This window comes from Prinia subflava, chromosome 3 (assembly GCF_021018805.1).
Source record: "Prinia subflava isolate CZ2003 ecotype Zambia chromosome 3, Cam_Psub_1.2, whole genome shotgun sequence".
Lineage (NCBI taxonomy): Eukaryota > Metazoa > Chordata > Aves > Passeriformes > Cisticolidae > Prinia > Prinia subflava.
Genome location: NC_086249.1, coordinates 35,232,365 through 35,253,100, shown reverse-complemented (window position 1 = coordinate 35,253,100; position 20,736 = coordinate 35,232,365). Strand labels below are relative to the sequence as shown.

At 40.0% G+C, this 20,736-nt stretch overlaps 1 protein-coding gene across 1 annotated transcript in view; it reads left to right on the top strand.

Moving 5' to 3' along the window:
• Nucleotides 1-20,736, top strand: part of XPO4 (exportin 4) — an 85,128-nt gene that overhangs the window by 4,720 nt on the left and 59,672 nt on the right. Inside the window, exon 2 of the mRNA XM_063394655.1 lies at nt 19,639-19,744. Coding sequence (XP_063250725.1) covers nt 19,639-19,744 — 106 coding nt within the window. The remainder of the gene's footprint in view (nt 1-19,638; nt 19,745-20,736) is intronic.

The following is a 20,736-nucleotide window of genomic DNA, read 5'->3' as shown; positions in this document are numbered from 1 at the left end:
TGATCTGGACAGAAATAAAGTTTGTAAAGTGTTGCTATTAATGGGATTTCAAAAGAAGTAAAGAAATAGTAGCAAAGTTTTTATGGTATCAGTAATTAATCAATGGCCAGAGCCTGAACGATTGTGTTTTAGTGTCTCGCTGAAGTAGCCTGACTGTAAAGTGAGAGGAGATCAGCTTTACTTTGATGGATGTCCCATCAAAATATGCGTGTTACTCCTTGTCATGTCAAAGCCTGAAAACCACTGACTGAGTTTCCAAGCAGGACAGTAAAGGTGAATAGCTTGGCAGCAAGCACTAGTCCTTTTAGAAAAATACTTCACAACGTATGCCACCAGTGATGGGTTTCAGGCTTTGAGCTGCTTTTGATTTGTGCATGCTTTACAAAACATGTCTGTAGATTGTTAAATGTTCTGGTGAAGTCTGTGTATCTCTGTTTTAAAAGCAACACAAATGCAGTAATCACTAGGAGAGTTTGCCCGCGTATGGAAACTCAGTAGTGGGTATTACTGTGGAACAGAACACGTGTGGAATGAAGCTGGTGGTTAAGTAGTTTTCAGTATCAAACCAACAGCATGTGCAGTGGCATCTCCAAAGTCTTGCAAACTTGTGTGGGCATTGTTTCCCTAGCATAGCCCTGCTAGCATAGAGAGGGAAAAGCAACTTACTGTGGAGCTGAATTAAATAAAAACCTTCATACAGTGAAAAGGGCCAGGCCTCTTATAGTAGTGTTTGTGCTTCTGTTGAAGAATAGTTGCTGAACTTGCTGGTAAAAATATGTCTTGGGTCTGCAAGCACATGGATGTTAGGATCCTTTTTGAATGTCTACCTTCCTCCCTACAGCCTCTGACAGTATGAAACCTGACTTGTGGTATTTAGCTTTTTCATATTTTATTTTTTTTTTTCCACAGCTGATTTTGGAACTTTCATAGACAACACTAAACTGAGAAGAACTAGTTAGATGGGTCATTCTGAGGAAGCTGCATGAAACAGAGATAACCTTTAAAGCTATCCATGAGGGTGAGGACCCAGAATCGGGCTTTAAGCAGGATTGGCTGTGGAAGAGAGCTGTGAGAACTGTTTGGGGTTACTGCCCTGTGTTGCTTCTCAGAAATCATTGAGTCTTTGGAAGGATGCAGGAGAGGAGTGCAGCTCAGCAGGTGCTTCACAAAGGTGGTGTGAGGCCCCAAAGATTGAAAGCGTTAAGAGCTGTGCTTCTGTTCTGTCTCGCTAGCAACTGTGCAAAAAGAGGGGCCTAATTGTGTTTCAGGACAGCCCCTGGACAGCAATGGCCTGAGTTTCATTTAGCCAGGGGGCTGCACTGTTTGGTTAAAGGTCTGCTTGGGGAGGAGGGCAGGAAGTTATCTCTGTGTGGCAGATGGGAGGGGTGAACTGATCAAGCAAACTGCTGGGATCACTTAGAGAGGTATTTATGTAAAAATCTGAGGACTTGTGGGGTGCACTGTGGTGAACCTGGTGCTAGTCATGAGTCAAGGTCGGCACCTTGCAGTGGAGCTATACCTGAGCAGTGGGAAAGGGCAGAGTTGTGAATGGTCTGACAGTAGATGGCAGAAGGTTTTAACTGGGCAGGGAACCGTGGAGGGATTCAGCCAGGTTTTCTTGTGGCAGTCTGTCGCAGCTGAGACAGTGGCAATCCTTGCAAAATACAGATGGCTAGGGATGCATCAAAGGTGTTTCAGCATTTCAAAACACTGAGCAGGGAGTGATGGTGGTTTACTTGATACTTGTCTTGATTTCAAATTGAAATACTGAATCTTGAGGAGAATAATGGCGTGCTAATAAAAAAACCTGAATGTGTTTAATTAACTTTCCCTGAGGATAAGCATGGATTACTGTGAGCTCTCTAAATCTTTGATAAGTATTTTCAGAATTTTTTTTTTCATTGCTCTGGGTTAGTTGAGTTTGTCTTTGGAAAATTAGTTTCTAGATACCAGATAAAGTATACCCAAGTCCTGATCTCCTAAACTGCTGATCTTTATGGCCCTTACAAACCATGGCGTGCCATGTTTGAAAACTGGAAACATTCAATCTTTTCTCTCACCAAGCTCTTCTACAGGTGCATGGAAATGCTTTTCCTCTGTTACTAGTAATGCCTTTTGACAGGTTCTAGGTAGCTCACATTCAAAAGGCTTAATTTGAGAAAGGATTGGAATTTGGTATAAATCAACAAATTGTTATAAAATATGAAACTTATGTTGTCATTAGCTGCCAGATATGGGTTTGAAAGCTGGTACTGTGACAATTTTCTTTAGTGTGTGTAAAAGCATTTGCAGTATAAAAATTGGATATGTAATTCCTTTCTAATAAAACCACATGGTGTTTACCTGCGGTAAGATCCACTTTAGTGCTTTGCTGTGAAGTTTCTCAGTGCCAGAGGCTGGTATCTACCTTTGGCCTGTGTGACTTTGGCTTGGTAAAGACCATACACATCTGTATGAACTGAATTAATTTACTCCTTCTCCATTTCCTACTGGCATGGTGTCCCCTGACCATATATCTCCTATCTATTATGTTCTGTTTAGCTCAGGTGATAATTAATGCCAAATAAAATTAGTACTAGTTAAGCACTGTTTTAATAGCTGTCTTCATAGATTAGAAAAGACTTTGGTTGTATTATTAAGGTAAGAAATGTAAATTTCATCCCAGAATTGAGAGGACGAAGCAGGAAACATGCCTAACACCATCCAGTTACTGCTGAGTGTTTATTAAAGCAGGTTGAAATTTTCTAGCATATGATATTCTCTGACACCTAAATGTAAATTCACAGGTTATTGCTTGTTCACCCCACCTCCCTCCAAAAAGAGGTGCTCTGTTCTTACCTGCAGCTCCACTTTCTCCCTTGTGACCCTGTGCAGAAGATATTAATATTGCTGAGATGACATAGGAATTAAACAAGGGAATGGATTTCTGTCAGGTTAGCAAGATGTATTGGCTATCTGTGCAACCATTTAGGTTGCAGAGCTAGCACAGGGGCACTGAAATTAGATTGTTGGACACGTACAGAGCTAGTCTGCCCCTGCTAGTGGTGTGCTGTCAGGTTGGCTCCAGTGTATAATAAACCTTCACTGTACAATTTACTTGTTAACTCAGACTCTCCTGATATTAGAAATGCCAGACTTCACTTAGAGCTGCACACTGAAAAGAGGTTAGAAGTTTCAAAAGGGAACATTCCAGCTGGAGAGAAGATTAAAAAAAAAAATCACAGTAAGTATGATTGGTGAAGGCAGCGGAGGATACTGTGTAGGGAGGCTATGGGATCTCCCATCGTTTGAGATATCTAATACTTGACTGAACAAGTCCCTGAACAACCTGGTCTAACTTTGAAACAAGTTCTTTTTTGGGCAGGGGATTGAGTGAAGTAGGTCCAGAGGTCCATGATAGGCTATTGTATGTGGTGTGACTCTTCAAAAGTTCAAAGAACATTTGAGCAAAGGCTTTTGCAGTAGTATTCCGTTCTTGAAAAGTTTGTAAGTGTTCTGTTTTGACTGTGGTCTGTTTCAAAGGGTGGGTGTTGTGTGTGGGGAGGTGATGTGGATTCTCACATCACCACCTTCTCAGAGTGCCACTTAGTTTGTGATGTGTCCTGCTGTTCTGAGGGCGATTTCAGGCAAAAGTTGGGTAGTCTGACAGTAGTCCTACAAACTTCACTTTCAGATATTCAAGTAAACTTACAGAATAAGAGCATAAGGGAGCACATTAGTAAGACCAGATTGTTTTTACCATCAGCCATGAGAGTTTGTATGGTTGGTGCTTTTTGACCCACCTTGCTTGGAGATCATTTTTTGATCCACCTTGCCTGTTGTGGTACGTGTATGAACTTGTCAGGAAATAAACCCCCTTGCCTTCTAGCTAGTCCTCAGAGATCAGAGGGGCTAGGTGCAGATAGGCCTAATTTCTCATTTATAACTAGTTAGGCACTAAAGTCCAGTTATGTTGAATAAGAACTTTCATGGTTGTGGAGTCATGAATAATCTGTTTTATTGAAGCAGCAGATTATAGGTTCTTGTTAAATTTCTGATAAATGCACTAGACCTACAAAATATGAGTGCATAGCTCTGCGTACAAGTGTTCCCAGGTAAGTTCCAATGCAGCCAGAGACACAAATTGTACCACAGAGTTGTCCCTGCTTTGAGGAGAAGAGAGGAGCAAGCCCATCGACTTGTCTGTAGAGTGGGGTTGTATTCTTGTCTTCCATAGGGGAGGATTTCAGACACCAATTTTATACTTCTTGGACAAATGGATGAATGACTGTAGTTAAAAATCATTGGCTGCCTGTTGCTGCCATCATAGATGTGGGGTGGGGGGACATCTGTTTTCTCATTTTCATATTGGTGGGTGTGGTTTTTAATATATAAACAAAGGGTTAATGAGGGTCTTTGGTTACTTTCATCAACCCGAGCTACCCATCTTGTGGCTAAAACAAGACAGCACAGACCCGTGGTACCCCAGTGTGCTCCCCCACACGGCTGAGGCAGCAGTGGTGGCCACCGGACCCTCACCAGGTCTTTGCTCCCATCGTCGTCTCCTCAGAGGAACAGACCCAAACCAGGGCTTGCTGTGCACAGTGCAGGGGCAGTGAGGCTGAGGGCTGGCACAGAGCCGTGGGTGCTCTGTTGCCCTTCACTGACACAGCATCGGGCTGTGGGGCCTCTGCTTCAGCCCAGGCACCATTCAGTACTGAGCCTTGCTCAAGCCCAGGCGCAAGAGGAGCAAGTGGCCTGGCTTGTGGCTTTGCTCAATCAGCCTCATCAGTTCTCCACTATCTCACACCTTGATATAACCAGCCAGTCTGTTCTCCCCAAAGGCTGTGGCAATCCTTATTCCACAAGGAAGTTCAGTTTTTTCTTGCAATATGTCTTCATTGCGAGGCAGTTTTTCAGACTGTGAAGCACAGCTCATAGTAAGGGTGAAAGGGAAAGATGGACTAGCTCTGCTTTTGTTATGGCAGGTTGCCTGTTGGAAAAAATCAGACAAATTAATCATTCCAATGCTGAGAAGATTTGTTAAGGTCCTCCAAGTTGTCACCCATAAAACAAGCTATATTGTGGCTAGAATAGACAAAACTTCTGCTCAGATGGATTTTTTCAGTGGTCACCTCTAGCTGCTGATTTAGAGAGGTCTGAAATGTAAGGATGATCCTTTCACTAGTGGACACTTGATGTTATTTGAATTAGCAATTTCAAAAGCTTGAGGTATTACCATTGTTTTTCTCCCACAAATGTGTCTAGTTGTGTTTTGGAATGCTTTTTTTTTTTTTAAATTTTTTAATATATTATTGAGTCTCTCTCTCTCTCTCTCTATATATATACACAAACACACATATATATGTATTACATGCTTGTCTGAATGTAATGGGGTTTACAAGTGTTTTTGCAAAAAACCAGTATCGTTTTTTGAGTGAAGCCTGCTGTTTTATAATTTAATTAATTCTTAAATTATGAGAAATAACTATGAAGTGTTCTGATTTTTCTTCTACAGTATCCTTTGTGATTTTTATAATTCTCTATCATATTGCATCCTCCAGTCATCTCTTAGCTAAACTGAAGGGTCTTGTCATTTTTTCATATGGGATGTTCCCCCATACATCAAATCATCCCTCTATAATTTTTTAGATTTGTGATACTGTTTTTGAATGAACTTGTCAGAATTCTGTGATGTAGGTACTTGAGGATTTTAGATGGTGGTGAATTTTTTATATTCCTCTGTACTGCTTTCCTAATAGTACTTAACATTGTACTTTTCTTTATTGCTTCAGAGCAGCAAGGTGATGTTTTCAGAGAACCATACTCAAACTGTCCAGATCATTTTTTGGAGCAGTACTGAGTAACTTAAGAGTCCATTGTACATATGTACAGTTTTTTCTTCTTTTGCTTAAGAGCTGGTATGGCTGGTGCATTTTGCAGGCACACAGTTCAGGTTACAGCCTAGGAGATAAGTACATGCAGCGTGCACCATGCTAGTGAAACTCTTGCCTGGGAGCCAAGAACAAATGTGTGTGGAGCTTATCTGTACTAAAGTGAAGAGCTGAGATTAGAGAAGTGAGAATTGATAGAGATTCTGATATCTTTGGAAAGTAAACATCGTGTCTGATGAAAAGAGAATCTAGTGAAATGGGATTATGCATGCTTAGGGTTTCTCCTGACTGTTTCACAGAGGGAGTATTTGCTTTTTTAATCAATATGTTTTGCACCCATTTGACATATCACCATTGCATTGGCATATTTCTATATTTTGTTCTGAGTAATTGATGTAAATACTGTATGCTTGCTTCTACATTCATCTGCTGGGGAGCTTCATTAGTCCATAATTCCATCTGGATTATTCTTCAGGTACTACCTACTGCTGTTTTCCCTTTAACCTGCTTCCTAAGAGTCTTATCGTTGTTATGCTAATCTGTGTTCATTAGTTAATTAACAGCTTTCCCTGTGGAGAGGTGGAAGAAATCCTCTTGATTATTAAGTTGAGCTGATCCTGTCACAAGCAGATAAGTAAAATATTCCTTTTCATCAGTTTCTGACAGTGTTTTGATTCTAAAAAGTCTGTCTGAATTAGGTATACGTGAGATCTCTGCAATTTTGATGCATAGTGGGGTGTATGAGTGGCATAAACCCACATATGCGCTTGGAGATGAGGCGTACAAGGGAAGAAGGTGTCAGATCTGAGCTGTAGGAGACATTGGTCCTTTGGACTTTGAAGTCCAAAACAGCTTGTTGAACGGGGAGTAGTTGTTAAGATAGGGATTTTAGGGAATGAAGGAATATTGACAGGAGGATATACTTTAAATAGTCCCTCTTCTTCCTCATTCCTGTCTCCCAAAAAGGAAAATGCCAAACTTCCCTACTTCAGAGACATAACAATGAGTGGCTGCTGTACAATGCTCTCTTTGGCTCTGCCAAAACACAGGATAATAGTACACCCACCTGAGTGGTTGCATAGTGAACTAGATTGGGTAGTGAATTCAGGGAGAAAAGAGTCTTTTAATTAAAGTAATTTTCACTGTGTTGCATTAGAGACAATTCTATTACCTTGACTGAGATGAGAGAGTTTGCCTATGCTCCTGGAATAAATTTGGTCAAATTATGCTGTTAAACCACTTAGGAAGTGGCATATACAATTTTTTCTTTTCAAATCGAGATGGATTTTTTTTTAATAGAAAATACATTAAAAGTTATTTAAGTTAATGTAGGATCAAGTGAATAATGGTCTTTGCTTTTGTTACTTTGTAAGTCAGATAAGTTGGTTTAGTGGTGTGTACTAAAATCAAAATTTACAGAACTACAAAAGTGAATATGAAGAAGGGCTAAAGGTATATCATGATTTGTGCTGAAATTGAGTTTCACTCTTTGCTGTCATTCAGGCCAGCTGTGTTATGTGCAGCTGTGCGAAATGCTAGAGGCACAGCTGTGGTAATGTTGAAAATGTGCCTTATGTCAGGGTCTCTTGAAGGCTTTGTATAATTAATCTGTGGCTGTGAAATCAATGAAGTGCAGAAAGGTGTTTTGCCACGGAATTTTACAGCTTATGATGGCATTCCCTGGGATTTCAAAAGCCTTGGCTAAGGCGAAGAACATCTGCAGTCCTAGGCTTGTAAGTGTGACACAGGCTATATTTTCACAGGAGTGTAAACCAGCCTAACACCAAGTGGCAGAGAAAAAACGTTACATGTCTTTTTGCTGGATTGATTATCTGCTAGGTTAGTGAGCTGGACAGGCTGTCAGAAGGACTTGGCAGTTGCCAAAGCTAGCACAGGATGATAATGTGTGTCTGGGAGCAGAGAGGCATTAGCATGCTGGAAGGAGTGGAAGATCTCCAAGCACCACAGCCTTGGAGTTCTGGAGAGGCAGCCTCTCTTCCTCACTGTCAACTTAGACTAGGATCCTGTCATGATGATGGGAAATAATAATACCAGCATCCTTCACAAATGTGTTCCCGAATCTGTTCATCTGAAGAGCTGCAGAAAAGCTACGTGGTATTGCATTGGAGTGAGTGGTATGTTCCTCAGCTTTGTATTTCAAGTTTTTTGGAAATGCCTAATTCAATACTTTTTAAGACACAAAGAAGTGATTGAGCCATTTTCTATCACTTCTTCAGGCTGCTTTGGAAGGACATTATATTTGACTTTCACATCACAAGTCAATATCCTGGCTGCATAGGTTTTTGCTCCAACAGTGTGTGAAGGAGGGCAGGGGCAGTTTGCAGAATTCAAAATATGTGTTGCAGCATCATTAACACGGAGTGTGAAAGTCCAGGAGCTGTGTGTACTGCAGAGGGTGGTGCATTAACCTGTGCCACAGAGCATCTGTGGCTCTGGGACTTAAGCATTGGTTTGCACAAAGGTCAGTAGTGCAATTGGATGACAACCAGCACTCAGGTATACCTTCCTTCATTACTGTGAAACAATGTTCCAACTATCATTAATTGTGGCATTAGTGATGGCATATGCAAGCGGTATCAGAGCTAATAAGCAGCAGAAACAATTGCACAAGCACAGGCCACTCTGGCTCCTTGATGAGCTACAGCAGAAGTGCCAGCTGTTCTTGTGGCAGCACTAGAGAAGTCGTGTCTCTGTGCACTGCCTGTCTGGGGATGGGTGGAAGGTATCCAAGCTGGTGATGTGGGGTTAAGTGCCATCCTCTCTGGCCCAGCATCTACATGTGTCACTTCTCTACCTTGGGCAAGCAACAAAGGCTCTTCTTTTGATTCTTTTGTTTGGTTCTACAAAGAGATGGTCTTCCAGGTTTTGTTAGGAACTTCCCCAAAACTGATCTGCCACAGCTTGGTCCTATACTGGTGGTCCTGGCATTCATGTGGCCCCTTAAGTCAGCCGCTCGCTCATCTTGCCATGACTTCACACAGTCGCTGTTGGTGCTAGCAGACCCTGCCTGCCTGCTCTGGGTTTCACCTTACAGCTCACTTGGTTTCCTCTTATGTTACACCCCTCATCTAAAAGCCACATTTTACACGTTTGTCCCTGGTAGATTTCTTGAGGACGTCTCCACAGCATCTCTGTGTATATGTGTATACAGGAACTGGAGATCCCCAAGAGGGAGCCTGTGTCTGTGTTGCACAGGACTGCAGCGCTGGTGGGGGAGAAGGAATGTGTTCTCCCTGTGCAGCTAGCTGCTGGTTTGATACTAGGTACCTTAAAGCTGAATTGTGTGTTGTTGAAGCCCTGGCTGAAAAGCATTTCATTAACTTTCACTGATCTTAAGTGCAAAGAGAACTCTGCATTTTTTCTGCATCATCATTTTGTTTTCATTTTTGTTTTGCTTTTCATCAATGTCTTAACTGTTCACATTTAGTTTAGCTTTTTCATCTCTTGGGCCACCAGCTTCTACTGCTTATTTTGCTAATAATGTTGCTGCTATTTGACTTCTCTTTCAACCACAGTCTTGGTAGCTTCCCAGACAGCCACATCTTGCATTGTTATTGAGGAAATGTGCAAATAAGTTTACAAAACAGGCACACTCCTCTCTGGTGAGAGTATGAATAGTGCTTTCCTCACCTGTCAACAACAGCCACCAAAGGCCAAGCACAAAAACAAATGTGCTTCTTCCTGAGAGAATTAGGGAGGGTAGCTGCAAACCCTTTATTTTGTGAGGTTGTTTTAAGTGGGATTAGGAACAGATGTTGGGTGGCTTCAGGATAATGAATTGTTTAGTGGGGAATATATAAACATTAAATTCTAATATCAAGAGAAATGACAGTATTGTTTCTGGAGGTAGACTCCTGTTCATTTTACAGTAATATTCCCTCTAGTAGTGCTGAGAAAAAAAAATGATTATGACTACATTTCTTCATAATCATTTTTCAGTGGAGCCTGAGTATGTGGAGTCCTGTGGCTGTTCAGAACTTGAGACTTGGCTAATTTGTGCAGGTTTCTTAGAGTGAACTCAGGCACTCACTTTAAGGGAGTCCTAAAAATTGCATCTTCTAAATGAAATCCCAACACGTTTTTTGTATGGAATTTTAAAAACCCCAACTTTGTCATGAAAACTCATGTTTTGAAGAGGTTTTCTCAAAATATGTGTCATGTGTCTGCTCTCCTGTATATCAGAGAATGAATACAGACATATGTAACTGTTTCAGTATCATGGTTCAGGCTGTATTTGCAAGAGCGGAACAAAGTGGTGAAACAAGGTAAAAGTAGAAGACATCTTACTGGCTCAAGTATGTACAATTCTAGATGGATTTTTGCTGTTTCCCAGTATGGAAAAACTGGGGAAGGACTTTTTTCGAGGTATGTTCAGTGAAAGGTTATAATTTTTTCCTGGGTTTGAATGAAAGATGTTATTCTCTTCACAAAATCAATTTCAATTTCACAATTTCTCTTGGCTTTCTTCTTTTCCACCTAATGCAGGTTATGAACTTCCTCCTCTGGCCTCTATTCTGCTCCTCTTTTTTGCTAAACCTTGACTTCTTGTCTATACCTTGTGTCTGTCTGTATTTTACCTGTTTCCTTACATGATTCAGATACTGTACTTCGTGTGTTTGACTTGTGTCTGTAGGTTTTCATTAATGCCCTAACAGTTAAAAGCCATTAATAAAGGTAGGTGTTTTAGGCCATGCCATTTTGAAAGTACAATAAACCAAAGGAGTTTTCTACATCAAATTTAGATAAACTTTAAAAACTTCCTTATCTTGCCTTTAATCAACTCTTCCTAAATAACTATGATAGCACAAAATGGTTTTTGACATTTTAACAAGATTGATGCTGGAGGAAGTGCTAAACTCTGAATTTTGGCAGGAGAACTGGCTGCCCTGTGTGCCTTTCTTCATTAGCTTGGTGGGAGGAAATGCCTTTTTGACAGGAGCCAAAGCTTAAAACTCTCAGAAATCAAAATTTATCACTATCTCAGTTTGACTGTTTCATGTAGTGATGGCTTTTGACTTGTGTTTTGAGGTCTGAGGTGCGTGGGGGTTACCCCTGTGATGTCTTTCTCCACTGCATGTGCTTACTGTAGAAGGCTATACATACAGCAATGGGTGGTTTTTGCTGTTCTTTCAGCAAGTATAATTTGAAATTGGACATTAGGAAAAAATAGGTGTAGTATAAGACCTATTTCACACACAATATGAAACTTTCTTTTGCAGAAGGAGAGCAGATGCTGACTGTATTTGATGTATAGTCAGCCTGATAAATGGTTCATATATGATGTACATCTCAAGTTATGAACTTTGGAAAATGAGTATTGTCATTACCAGCATTATTATGATCTCCTGTCTAGTAGAAGAGGGATCACAATGGTTCTTTCTTCATTTCAAACTTTGTATTGAAATTCACTGTCACTATCCTGGGACATTTTTTTAAGTGGTTTCTGTGCTGTCTTATAGGCACAGAAATGAGCAATACAGAGGTGAGCTAATTGAATCTTATGCTGAGTTGAAATCAAAATTTCAGAGGCTGTGGATAGGCTAGGATCCTGTCTCTTGCTGCAGTACCAGGACCTGTCGTGGGGATAGTCCACCCTGTAATGAGGTTTGTGGTGTGTGTTGATGCTGAGACACCTTTCCACCTGTTAACTGTGTATCTTCCATGCCTCCTTGTGGGGAAAGAGAGAAGCAGCTGGAGTTGGTGGGAGCTGAGGGAGAAGTTTGGTTCATTTCCACCAACTCTTCCGTTCCTTGCTTCAGGATAAGGAGGTAAAGCTCACTCCAGCTCTAGGAGGTGGTCAGAGGATGGTGTTGCCGAATTGGCTGTCACTCAGAATTTAAGGCCAGCCTGTGATACCTGAGGAGTGGCTAGAATGCATGGGGGGTTATTTTCTGCTAAATCTCCTACCTCTTAATAGGAAGATTTTGCCTTTACACGACGAAAGGAAACAGGAGAGCAGGCTGTGTTGCTAGTGTGAGTGCGATTGTTGTAAGGGCACTTTGACTTTTTGTATCCTTTATTACATATATATTTTATATATATATGTGTATATATATGTATTTATACATATATTTTTAGGGTTTCTGTGCTGCTGCAGTAGTGATGTGCTATTTTTACTGAAGTCTAGGTGGGTTGATTTTATTTAACATTAAATGCTTTGAAAAGGTTTAGATTTGGAACAATTAGGTTTTCTGTATCTATTTTGTGTAGTTACGGTGTTTTCCTTATCTTTGTCCTTCTCTTACATAGTGAGTCACACTTTCTATCTTGATTGAGCTTTCTCTGGCATGCTTGGATTGACTTCAGGGGACCATGTGGATTTTCCCACTGCCATCAGTCAGTCAGATGTTTTAGAAAAGTTGTTTTGCCAAACAGAACTGCAGGTCAGACCTCATTTGTGCTTTGAAATGTTAGAACAGTGAATGTAGAGATTAGAAAATAAATAATATTTAATTTAAGGGTCTGAACTTAAATTAAACTTACCCTCATGTCAGCATTCATCTTCTCACTGTCCACAGCCAAGTACTGTAGGCTAAATATCCATTATGGGATATTTCTCAGATTTAGCTGTGTTGTGCAAATAAATGAAGGGTAATTTCAGTAGAAAGCCTGTAATAGTCTATAATTGTGGATTAGATTGTTAGCAGAGAAGTAAAAGCTCAGTAGTCTTTGTTGTTTGCCTTGGAGGAAAATCTTATCTCAGAAAATGTTTTGTTATTGATGGTAACGATTTACTTTGGCTCTTTAGTCAATTAATTTATATATATAGTATCTTAAACAAGAACATTAGTAAACTGAGAATAGCTCTTATTACAAACCACAATTAGTCTCCTGTTTTACTTGCAAAAGACTTAATAACATTTCAGCTTCAAAATACAAAGCAAAAGTTGATAAGAAAAAAAAAGTCTTTTTTCCCTATTGTTAAGTTTCTGCATGAGAGCAAGATGTGAGTAGGTGTGTAGGAGACAATTCCTCCAGCAGTCATACATTTGTTCCAAATATACACTGAAAAATACTGGGCACTCTGGGGTTTAAGTAACTCAAGTCATAATTACTTTTGGAGAAGATTTTTTTTTTTAATCAAATGAAGTTTTTGTTCAGAAAGTCTTAAATCTCCACCATATTGTCTCTAGTGCAGCTTTGGTTGGAAGTTATTTATTGCATCTTTCTTACCAATCTCCACAAATAATATTGAGTTTCATTTAAATAAGAGCATGAGTTACTGCTGTAATTTAAATGAGTGTTCAAAAAAGTAAGTGTAAAGGAAGTCATTGGACTGTAGTTGGAGATGTCTTTTGTGCTAGCTAAGTGTTCTGTGGTAACTCTTACTCAAAGCTAGGCAGTCATGTCGTGACAGATCTGACTAGGACATCAGAAGCTGCTGTTGATTCCAGTTGTCTAAATTCCTTCTGGCCTTGTGCCCAAGGCTGGAATGTCTGCTCTACTTGTAAAGCAGTTGCAGAGTTGAGCATCTTCATCTAGTCTGAATTGTTAGCTTGTGGCATCTGCTTCATGAGAGGAGAAGACATTCTTGCATCAGTAGGTATCAGTGTCTGCTGGAGAAATAGGGTGAATATCTAAGAAAAAGTGTGGTTAATTGTCCAGTTCTTTGTGCCTGACCCTATATTTGGTCTCCTTGATTAGCTACTTTGATAAGACAATTGACAATTTTTGAGTGTGCTGTGATAGATTGGAGGAAAAAAGCTTATTTGAAACACTTGAAAAGTGTTACTGCTAAAACTGGAATGGAAACTTGTTATGGCTTGACTCCACAGAAGTCAAGGTAATTCAGTCTTGGGGTGTGCTGCTTGATATAACTTTGGTAAACTTGGAGATCTCCTTATTCTGAGAGTCTGATTCTTTTGTATCATTTGCTTATACAGCAGAACTGTTTTGGGGAGTAATTCTTTCATGGTGTTTTTCTTATTTAAGATACCGAAATCTGTTTTTAGTGAGTTTTGGTCATCTTAGTAGAGGAACACTGAAATTGAATGGCTTTTGATTATTTAGTTACATTGCAGCTGTAACAATTGTTTACATGGGTGGAGTAATATATTTAGCTGTCCTAAACGCAGTATGTGCACTATTTAAAAATTATTGCTTGCCCTTGTGTTAATTTCTCCCTTTTTTTCTCTTTCTCTTTCTCTTTTTGCCTGTGCTCCTGAGCCATGTTATCACCATCACATGGTGTTCCCCTGCATGTGCTTCTCAAGTTCACTCATGATCTTTCTCCTTTGCATATGCCTCACGATTACTTGGCTTCCCTGCCTGCTGGGACATGTTGGCAAGCCATCTGGGCTTCCTTTATTCCCTGCTTCTCTGAGCATGCCTTGCCTGATGGTGGCTGTCAGCAGAGTCCAGACCCAGCAGTGCCATTGCCATCTGTGGTGGCTTTTGCTTATCCTTGTATATTGATAGAGATCTGTTTCCTAAGCTCTTCCCTGTTGGGTTTCCAGGCTCTCCACAGCACAGAGTCTAGACACCTTTCTGAAGAGCAGGAATGTCTTGGGTTTTCACAAGCCAAGAGTGGCCCACAGACCAGAGTTTGGGAACAGTTTTATCGTACCTTTTGACTGCAAGGATAATTCCCCTACATACTGGGAAGCTCAGTTTGGAGAGTGAATTTTATGAAGTCACATTTCAGTAGAAGTATCAGATTTTTGTTTCTGCCCTTGTCAGATTTGTAATATACTTCACTTGCAGACATAAACATTGCCTTTGGCAAGAAGGGCTCCTACTTGGCTTTAGTACTACCAGGTACAAGTAATTTGAACCTTTTTTTTTTTTTTTAACCAAGAAAACTCTCTTAGTAGGCATGTTTACCTTTCCATAATCCTGCTAGTGTTTAGGCTGAACTGTTCAGAGGGGACCTTTTTTTGTAGGTGGGAATACTGTGGGTGTCAGCTTAAAACACTCCTGTGTACTCTCTCTGTGTTCTCCCAAGCAGTGAAGTCTGGAGGAGTGTGTGGCTGTTCTTTGTGACATGCTAATTTGCAGATTTCCCCCAGTGTAATTGTAGGAAGATGCTGACTTTGGTTGTGTTCAGTACTGTCTTGCCACAGCAAAAAGAAAAATCAAAATTTGTCTTAGCAAGTTTTTTCCTGCAGTGAATGAATGTTGCTCACCTCATCCTTAGTTATGTTTATATTTGATCATGGCCAGGATGTTTCTTAGCAAAATTGTGATGCAGAAGTACCAATGCAAGCTGATTAGCTAAATATTTAAATAAACAACTACTCTGTTATTGATTTTAATAATAATGTCGTCACTTGAATGATAGAAGTTGTTAGTTTTAAGATACTGTCAGTGTCTCAAGTAAACAATAAGTAATATTCTCTGAAATCCACATTGATATTAGAAGAAACTAATCAAAATAATCAACTTCAGCAAGGTGTTGAAGGTATTGAAGAGGTTGAGATTGATAGTCAGAAGCCAATCCAGTCTTTTTTAATTGACCTTGTTAGAAGATAGAAATTTTTTTACAGTGAGAGTGGTGAAGCACTGGCACAGGTTGGCCAGAGAAGTTGTGGATGCCCCATCCCTGGAAATTTTCAAGGTCAAATTAGATGGGGCTCTGAGCACCCTTGTTGGGTGGAGGGTGAAAGTGTCTCTGCCCATGGTGGGGGGTTGGACTAGTTGGCCTTTATAGGTCCCTTCCAACTATTTGCGATTCTGCAATTCTATTCTGTGATCTAAAACCATTAGGAAAATAATGTAACTTCTGATATGTGACGAAAAAACGTATTTTGTGTATCTGTGATAATTGACATGAAACTGCCTGAATAGAATCACTTGAGAGGGTGGAATTTGATGCATTTATTTTTTTTTTAAGCAAAAAGTGTTTTCATCTAATAGAAGGAGCTAAAAAAGCAGTCTTCAAATGCTGATGTGGTGTTACTTCAGCCATTTAGTGGCAAATGCATGGTAATTTCAACTTTAGTATTAATGAATAGTTTGCGTTTGCAACCTATTTTCTTCCTTTGTATCTACTTTATCTATTCTTTGTATCTATGACTTTAACTTCTTGGCACTTTCCATCCTTGTGAGTAAGTCATAATTACATTATATCTTTAAAAGCTATGTTACTGAGGTAGGAAATGCTTGTTTAAAGCAGGTGTTTCTGAATACATATGTGTAGGTTCAGTTCCTCTGTATGCATCTAACTACTCCTGTTGAAAATAAAATCCCAAAGCCCTTATCCTTTCCACACATACGTCAACAGAAGTTTCCTGGTCATGTGTGTGCTTTCCATGATAGTTGGTCTCCCATCTTCTGCAGTTACATTGCTTTCTTAGGAGTTGTCCAGGCTTTCAGGTAAGTTTAGTGGTCCTGAAAGTGGTAGTGCTAGTCTGCTGCAGTGTTTCTAGTCTTGTCTTTTTTCAGTTTCCCTTTCCTTTGAGTGGATAGCTGCCATATGAAACAGTAGTCCTGCTGGATCCTATTTGTGGGCACTGCTGCTTCTGGTCCTTTTCTGTATCCAGACAGCTTTGGTAGTTAAAAGGTTGTAATTTTATTTATAGTACTGTGTCATATAGGAACTTTCTTCTTATGGGACAGTAGCGTGTTATGCTAAAATCAGAAAGATGATCATTGTCCTGGGAAGTTTTTATAGGTAACTTGCAGGACAAAACAGAGAACAGATGGTTAGAGGTAATGTCAGACAGTACAGAAAGGAAAGTGATATAGCTGCAAATGGTTTCAATATGCCAAAAGAACTTGCTCATTACCTTACTGTGTTTTAATTCCTTGTAAATTGGATGGTAGGGAAGAGTTTCAAGGAGACAATTAGAAAGAACACAGTGAATGGGTATGTGTGCTCTAGGGGACCTTCCGAACATGATGAATACTTTGGGTGAGTTTCTAACCCTATTGTGCCATGGAGGTGCTGGGCACCAGAGTACAGGGCTCTTGGACTCACTAAGCCAGTGTTCTTATAGTGTGACATTTGCACAGAATATGGATATTCTGGCCTTTTCTTTGAAGCTAAAACTAGCTGGGCTCGCTTTCATTGTATAGATAAATATTGTCTGAATGCAGTGAAGGCAGTAGACTGTGAGCTTCAAGCTCCCTCTGGTGGCTTCACAGTACAGTTCAAACCTTAACTGTTGCACTTGTCTGCTCTGGACAGTTTTGAGAGTCGAAGTTTGTAATGTATTATTAAGTTATTGTAATTTTAAAAATTAATACAGGAATATGATGTGCCATATGCCTTTCCAAGGTGCCAGAGGTCTTCTGTAACTGGACTTCAGAGAAGTAGAAGAGCTAAAATAATATAAAGCAAGAGGTCTACTTTCTAGTTATTATAAGCATAAAGGACATACTTCCCATAAAACTTCTCTGGTTGTTTTTTTTAGTGGTGCCATAGTTTGCATCTGATATTCCTGAAAGTGCCCTTAAGGATATCAGAACGGTGAAAATAGATAGGATCTCTGTATGGCAAACTTAAATATAATGCGTTAATGCAAAATTAAATTTTGGATCAAGTAGCTCTGATTTAGTCTTTGGTCTTCTTGCTCTAAGGATGTGAATATAAGTGACTCTGGGCTTGCAAAAAGTTATGCTTTTTCACACCCAAAGGATTCATTCTAACATGGCTGTAATTAGGGAGGATTCATGAAACTGCAGAGCTGTGAGTTGCAAGGTCAGTAGTGTTGAAAGGGAAATGTCACTCCACTCTGTTTCTCCCCATCATTCCACTGGCTCTGGTCTGGCTTTTTGATGCTTCTTAGAGGGACAAATGTTCACTCCCCTTGCCCCTGGATTTCTTCTCTATCCTCTTGTTCTTTTATGGACTAGTTGATAGAAAGTATCATGCGAAGAGGTAACAAGCCCATGCAGATGGGACCAAGAAATGAGTAGGACCTCTCCTTTTGGTAGCAGAAAGTTATTTTAATAAGTCAGTTGTCTCAAGAAATTTGATTCTTAGTTCCTGTGAAATACTGTTGAGCAGATCTGCGTGTTGTTTGAGACTTAAAACTATTCCCAGGCATTGCACAGCAACAGAGGCTGTAGATTAAATGCACCTAAAATGATAACTGGTACTGAAAAAAAGCAGCCTACCACCACCCAATATGTCCCATACTGTGCTGGTTTAGGCTTTTGTGTTGGGCTATGGTGAACCAGACTGGGGGAACAATCCAGATAAAAAAAAATCTGTGGTGATTTTTGGTAATCACTTTCCCAATCTGATTCTCTGTGCATTTGCACAAATGCTTGCCTGTACAATGGGGGGGGAAAAGTGGGAATGGCCTTTTTTTCTGTTGCTTTGGTTTATTTGCTGAAATGTGTATTGAACTGATGCTGTGTAGGTCATTCCTGCATATTTGATAACCCGCTCCAAATATTGTTCTGGCATTCTGTACAGCTGGTTCTATTGCAGTGAATGTAGCTAGAGTCCATGCAGAGACAGACAGTCCTTCACACTGCAGAAAACATGAGCAGCTGTTCCCACTAGAAACAGCTCCTGCCGCAGGCAGGAGAGTTGAGGTTACATCACAGAAATGTCTGTTAAATCAGATTTCTTGTGGTTTATTTACTGGAAAATATTTCACTTATGTTAAAAGTGTAGGTGTTGATGCTTTTATTCCCAAAGCATTGGATATAAATCATGACTGAAAGATAGGTGGTACACATGTTCTTCTCAGACTGCTAGGGACAGGGCTGGAATGTGTAGTTTGGAAGTTCAGCTGAAGTTCAATAACCTATGCTGTCACCTTGATCCTGCTCTGCAGTTTGGATGTGATCTTCCTACATGTGTGCATGTTCCTTTCTCACAGGTTAGCATCAGTTTTGCTTACCCTGTGTGTGGTATCAATCTCCTGTAACAGTATCTCGTGCTGTGTGCGTGTTCAGATAAATTCCAAATAGCAGAAGTCAGAGAATATTAGTGGCACAAGTGGAGAGCAGTGTGGTGCTGTGAGCTGCTGATACTTTCTGCATGGCTGTTTTGACCTTGTAGGGCAGTGGGGGGTGTTGGGGTTGCTCAGTGAGGTGAGGCTGCAGTGCAGGCAGCTCCTCTGTGTCCATAGGCACCTCACAGGAGTTCAGGTTATTGCATGGTTTCATGCTTTGCCTCTAGTTGATTTTCAGGTAGGAACCGCCTGGAGCTGGCTTTCAGCAGGAGAGCAGCAGGTGTTAGCTGAGCAGCCAAGGTGCCAAGGATGTAACAGGGTGGGTGTATATGGGGATGGGTGTAAGCTGAGGAACCACCAGAGCCATTTCCAAAGGGGCTTACTTGTCTCTTCAGTCACACCCAGTCCTCAAGATGTCAGCTTTAATATTAAACACTAGAGGGTAGTATGTTCCTGGTAATACTTTATTTTAGAACATATCTGTAGTAATTTTTAAATCCGTTGAATTTATTATACAACTAAATATTTTCAAACAAATGTAGAGCTAAAAAAAAATAGTGCTTTGCTTCCAGGACCGTGGGCATGCTTAGCAGTATTTAGTGATGTACAGTGGTATTTTTGGTCTGAGTAGAAAGAGGATTGGTTAGAATTTAGATCTGACTTCTAACTTTCTTCAGGAACATCATTAGGAAACTTATATCTCGGTATTCACGGCTACACGCGTGCAATGTAAATACAGAGTGGTATGTAAGAGGAGCTAATGCCTGAGAGCAAGCAGTTTTGTCAAGAGATACTTGGGTTTGGTGTTTAACAAGGCAAACATTTGCAAGTTTATGCCATTGCTCTTCATATATTTTTGATCAGTGCTTGAATAATATATTTTTTTCTTTCAGGCACCACCTTCCATGGTCAACAATGAACAACGCCAACATGCTGAGCACATATTCTTATCATTTAGAAAATCAAAATCACCATTTGCTGTTTGCAAACATATTTTGGGTAAGTTTCAATAAATGAAGTTAGGTGCGTACCTTCTTTTATAACTGGAACTGTGCTGTTCTTTTGTGGCTGGGACTATGACCATCAGTTTTGATTTTACTGAGAGGTACTTTTGATGGAGGGTGAAGCCTATTACTGTCCTTTTTTGTTTTATTTCTGACAGTTTCAAAGCTGAAAGGCATAACTTCGTGTAGCTAAGTTCCTGAACTGATTTAATAGATCTCCTCTGTAACATGATTATTATAGTACTGTCTAATCTGTGCAGCTTGTGCAGCTGCCAGTAGTGTGGTTGCTTGGCTTTGTGCTTGCTTCCCATTAAATCAGCCAACAATGCAATTTTATGCACTTCTACCAGATTTTGCATTGGTGCTGAAGTGAGAGTTTATTTCCAGTTGAACAACTTAGCTGCTGTTGACAGCCCAGTTGGAGGGAAAGAGGAAAAAGCTAGAAAAGTTTCTGTCCACCTGGTAGAAGCAAGACAGTATTGATTTGAAATTTTGTGTGATTATACCTGTGGAGAAAGGAAAGAGGCGGATACCACCCTTCATGAGAAGTTTCTTTGATTTTAATGGAAATGCTCTAAATGTGGTTGTGTAGCAAGTTATAAAAGATAAATGTTTTTACAGATGCTATAGAGACTTATTAGAGTTTGGCAGCTAAATCTGAAAATTACAGGAGCAGTAAAGATGTAAGCTTGCTGCTCAGCCCTGTGGTATTGATCAGATGTGAGTGCTGGGGAGAGGTGAGGGGGAATTTCAGTGAAAACTGACTCTGAGACCTGACTGGGGAAACCTCAAAGTTTGAGCAAAAGAACATATGCCAAAACAACAGAAAGCAATTTTTAAAAAAAAAGTATTTGCCAGAATGAACAGAGAAATATTAAAATTATGTTGAAAATGTTATTTTCATAATTTATTCATTCTGCAGTATTTTTTTAACAATTATTTCTAAATTTTCTGGATTGGAGACTTACAATTCATGAATATTATGAT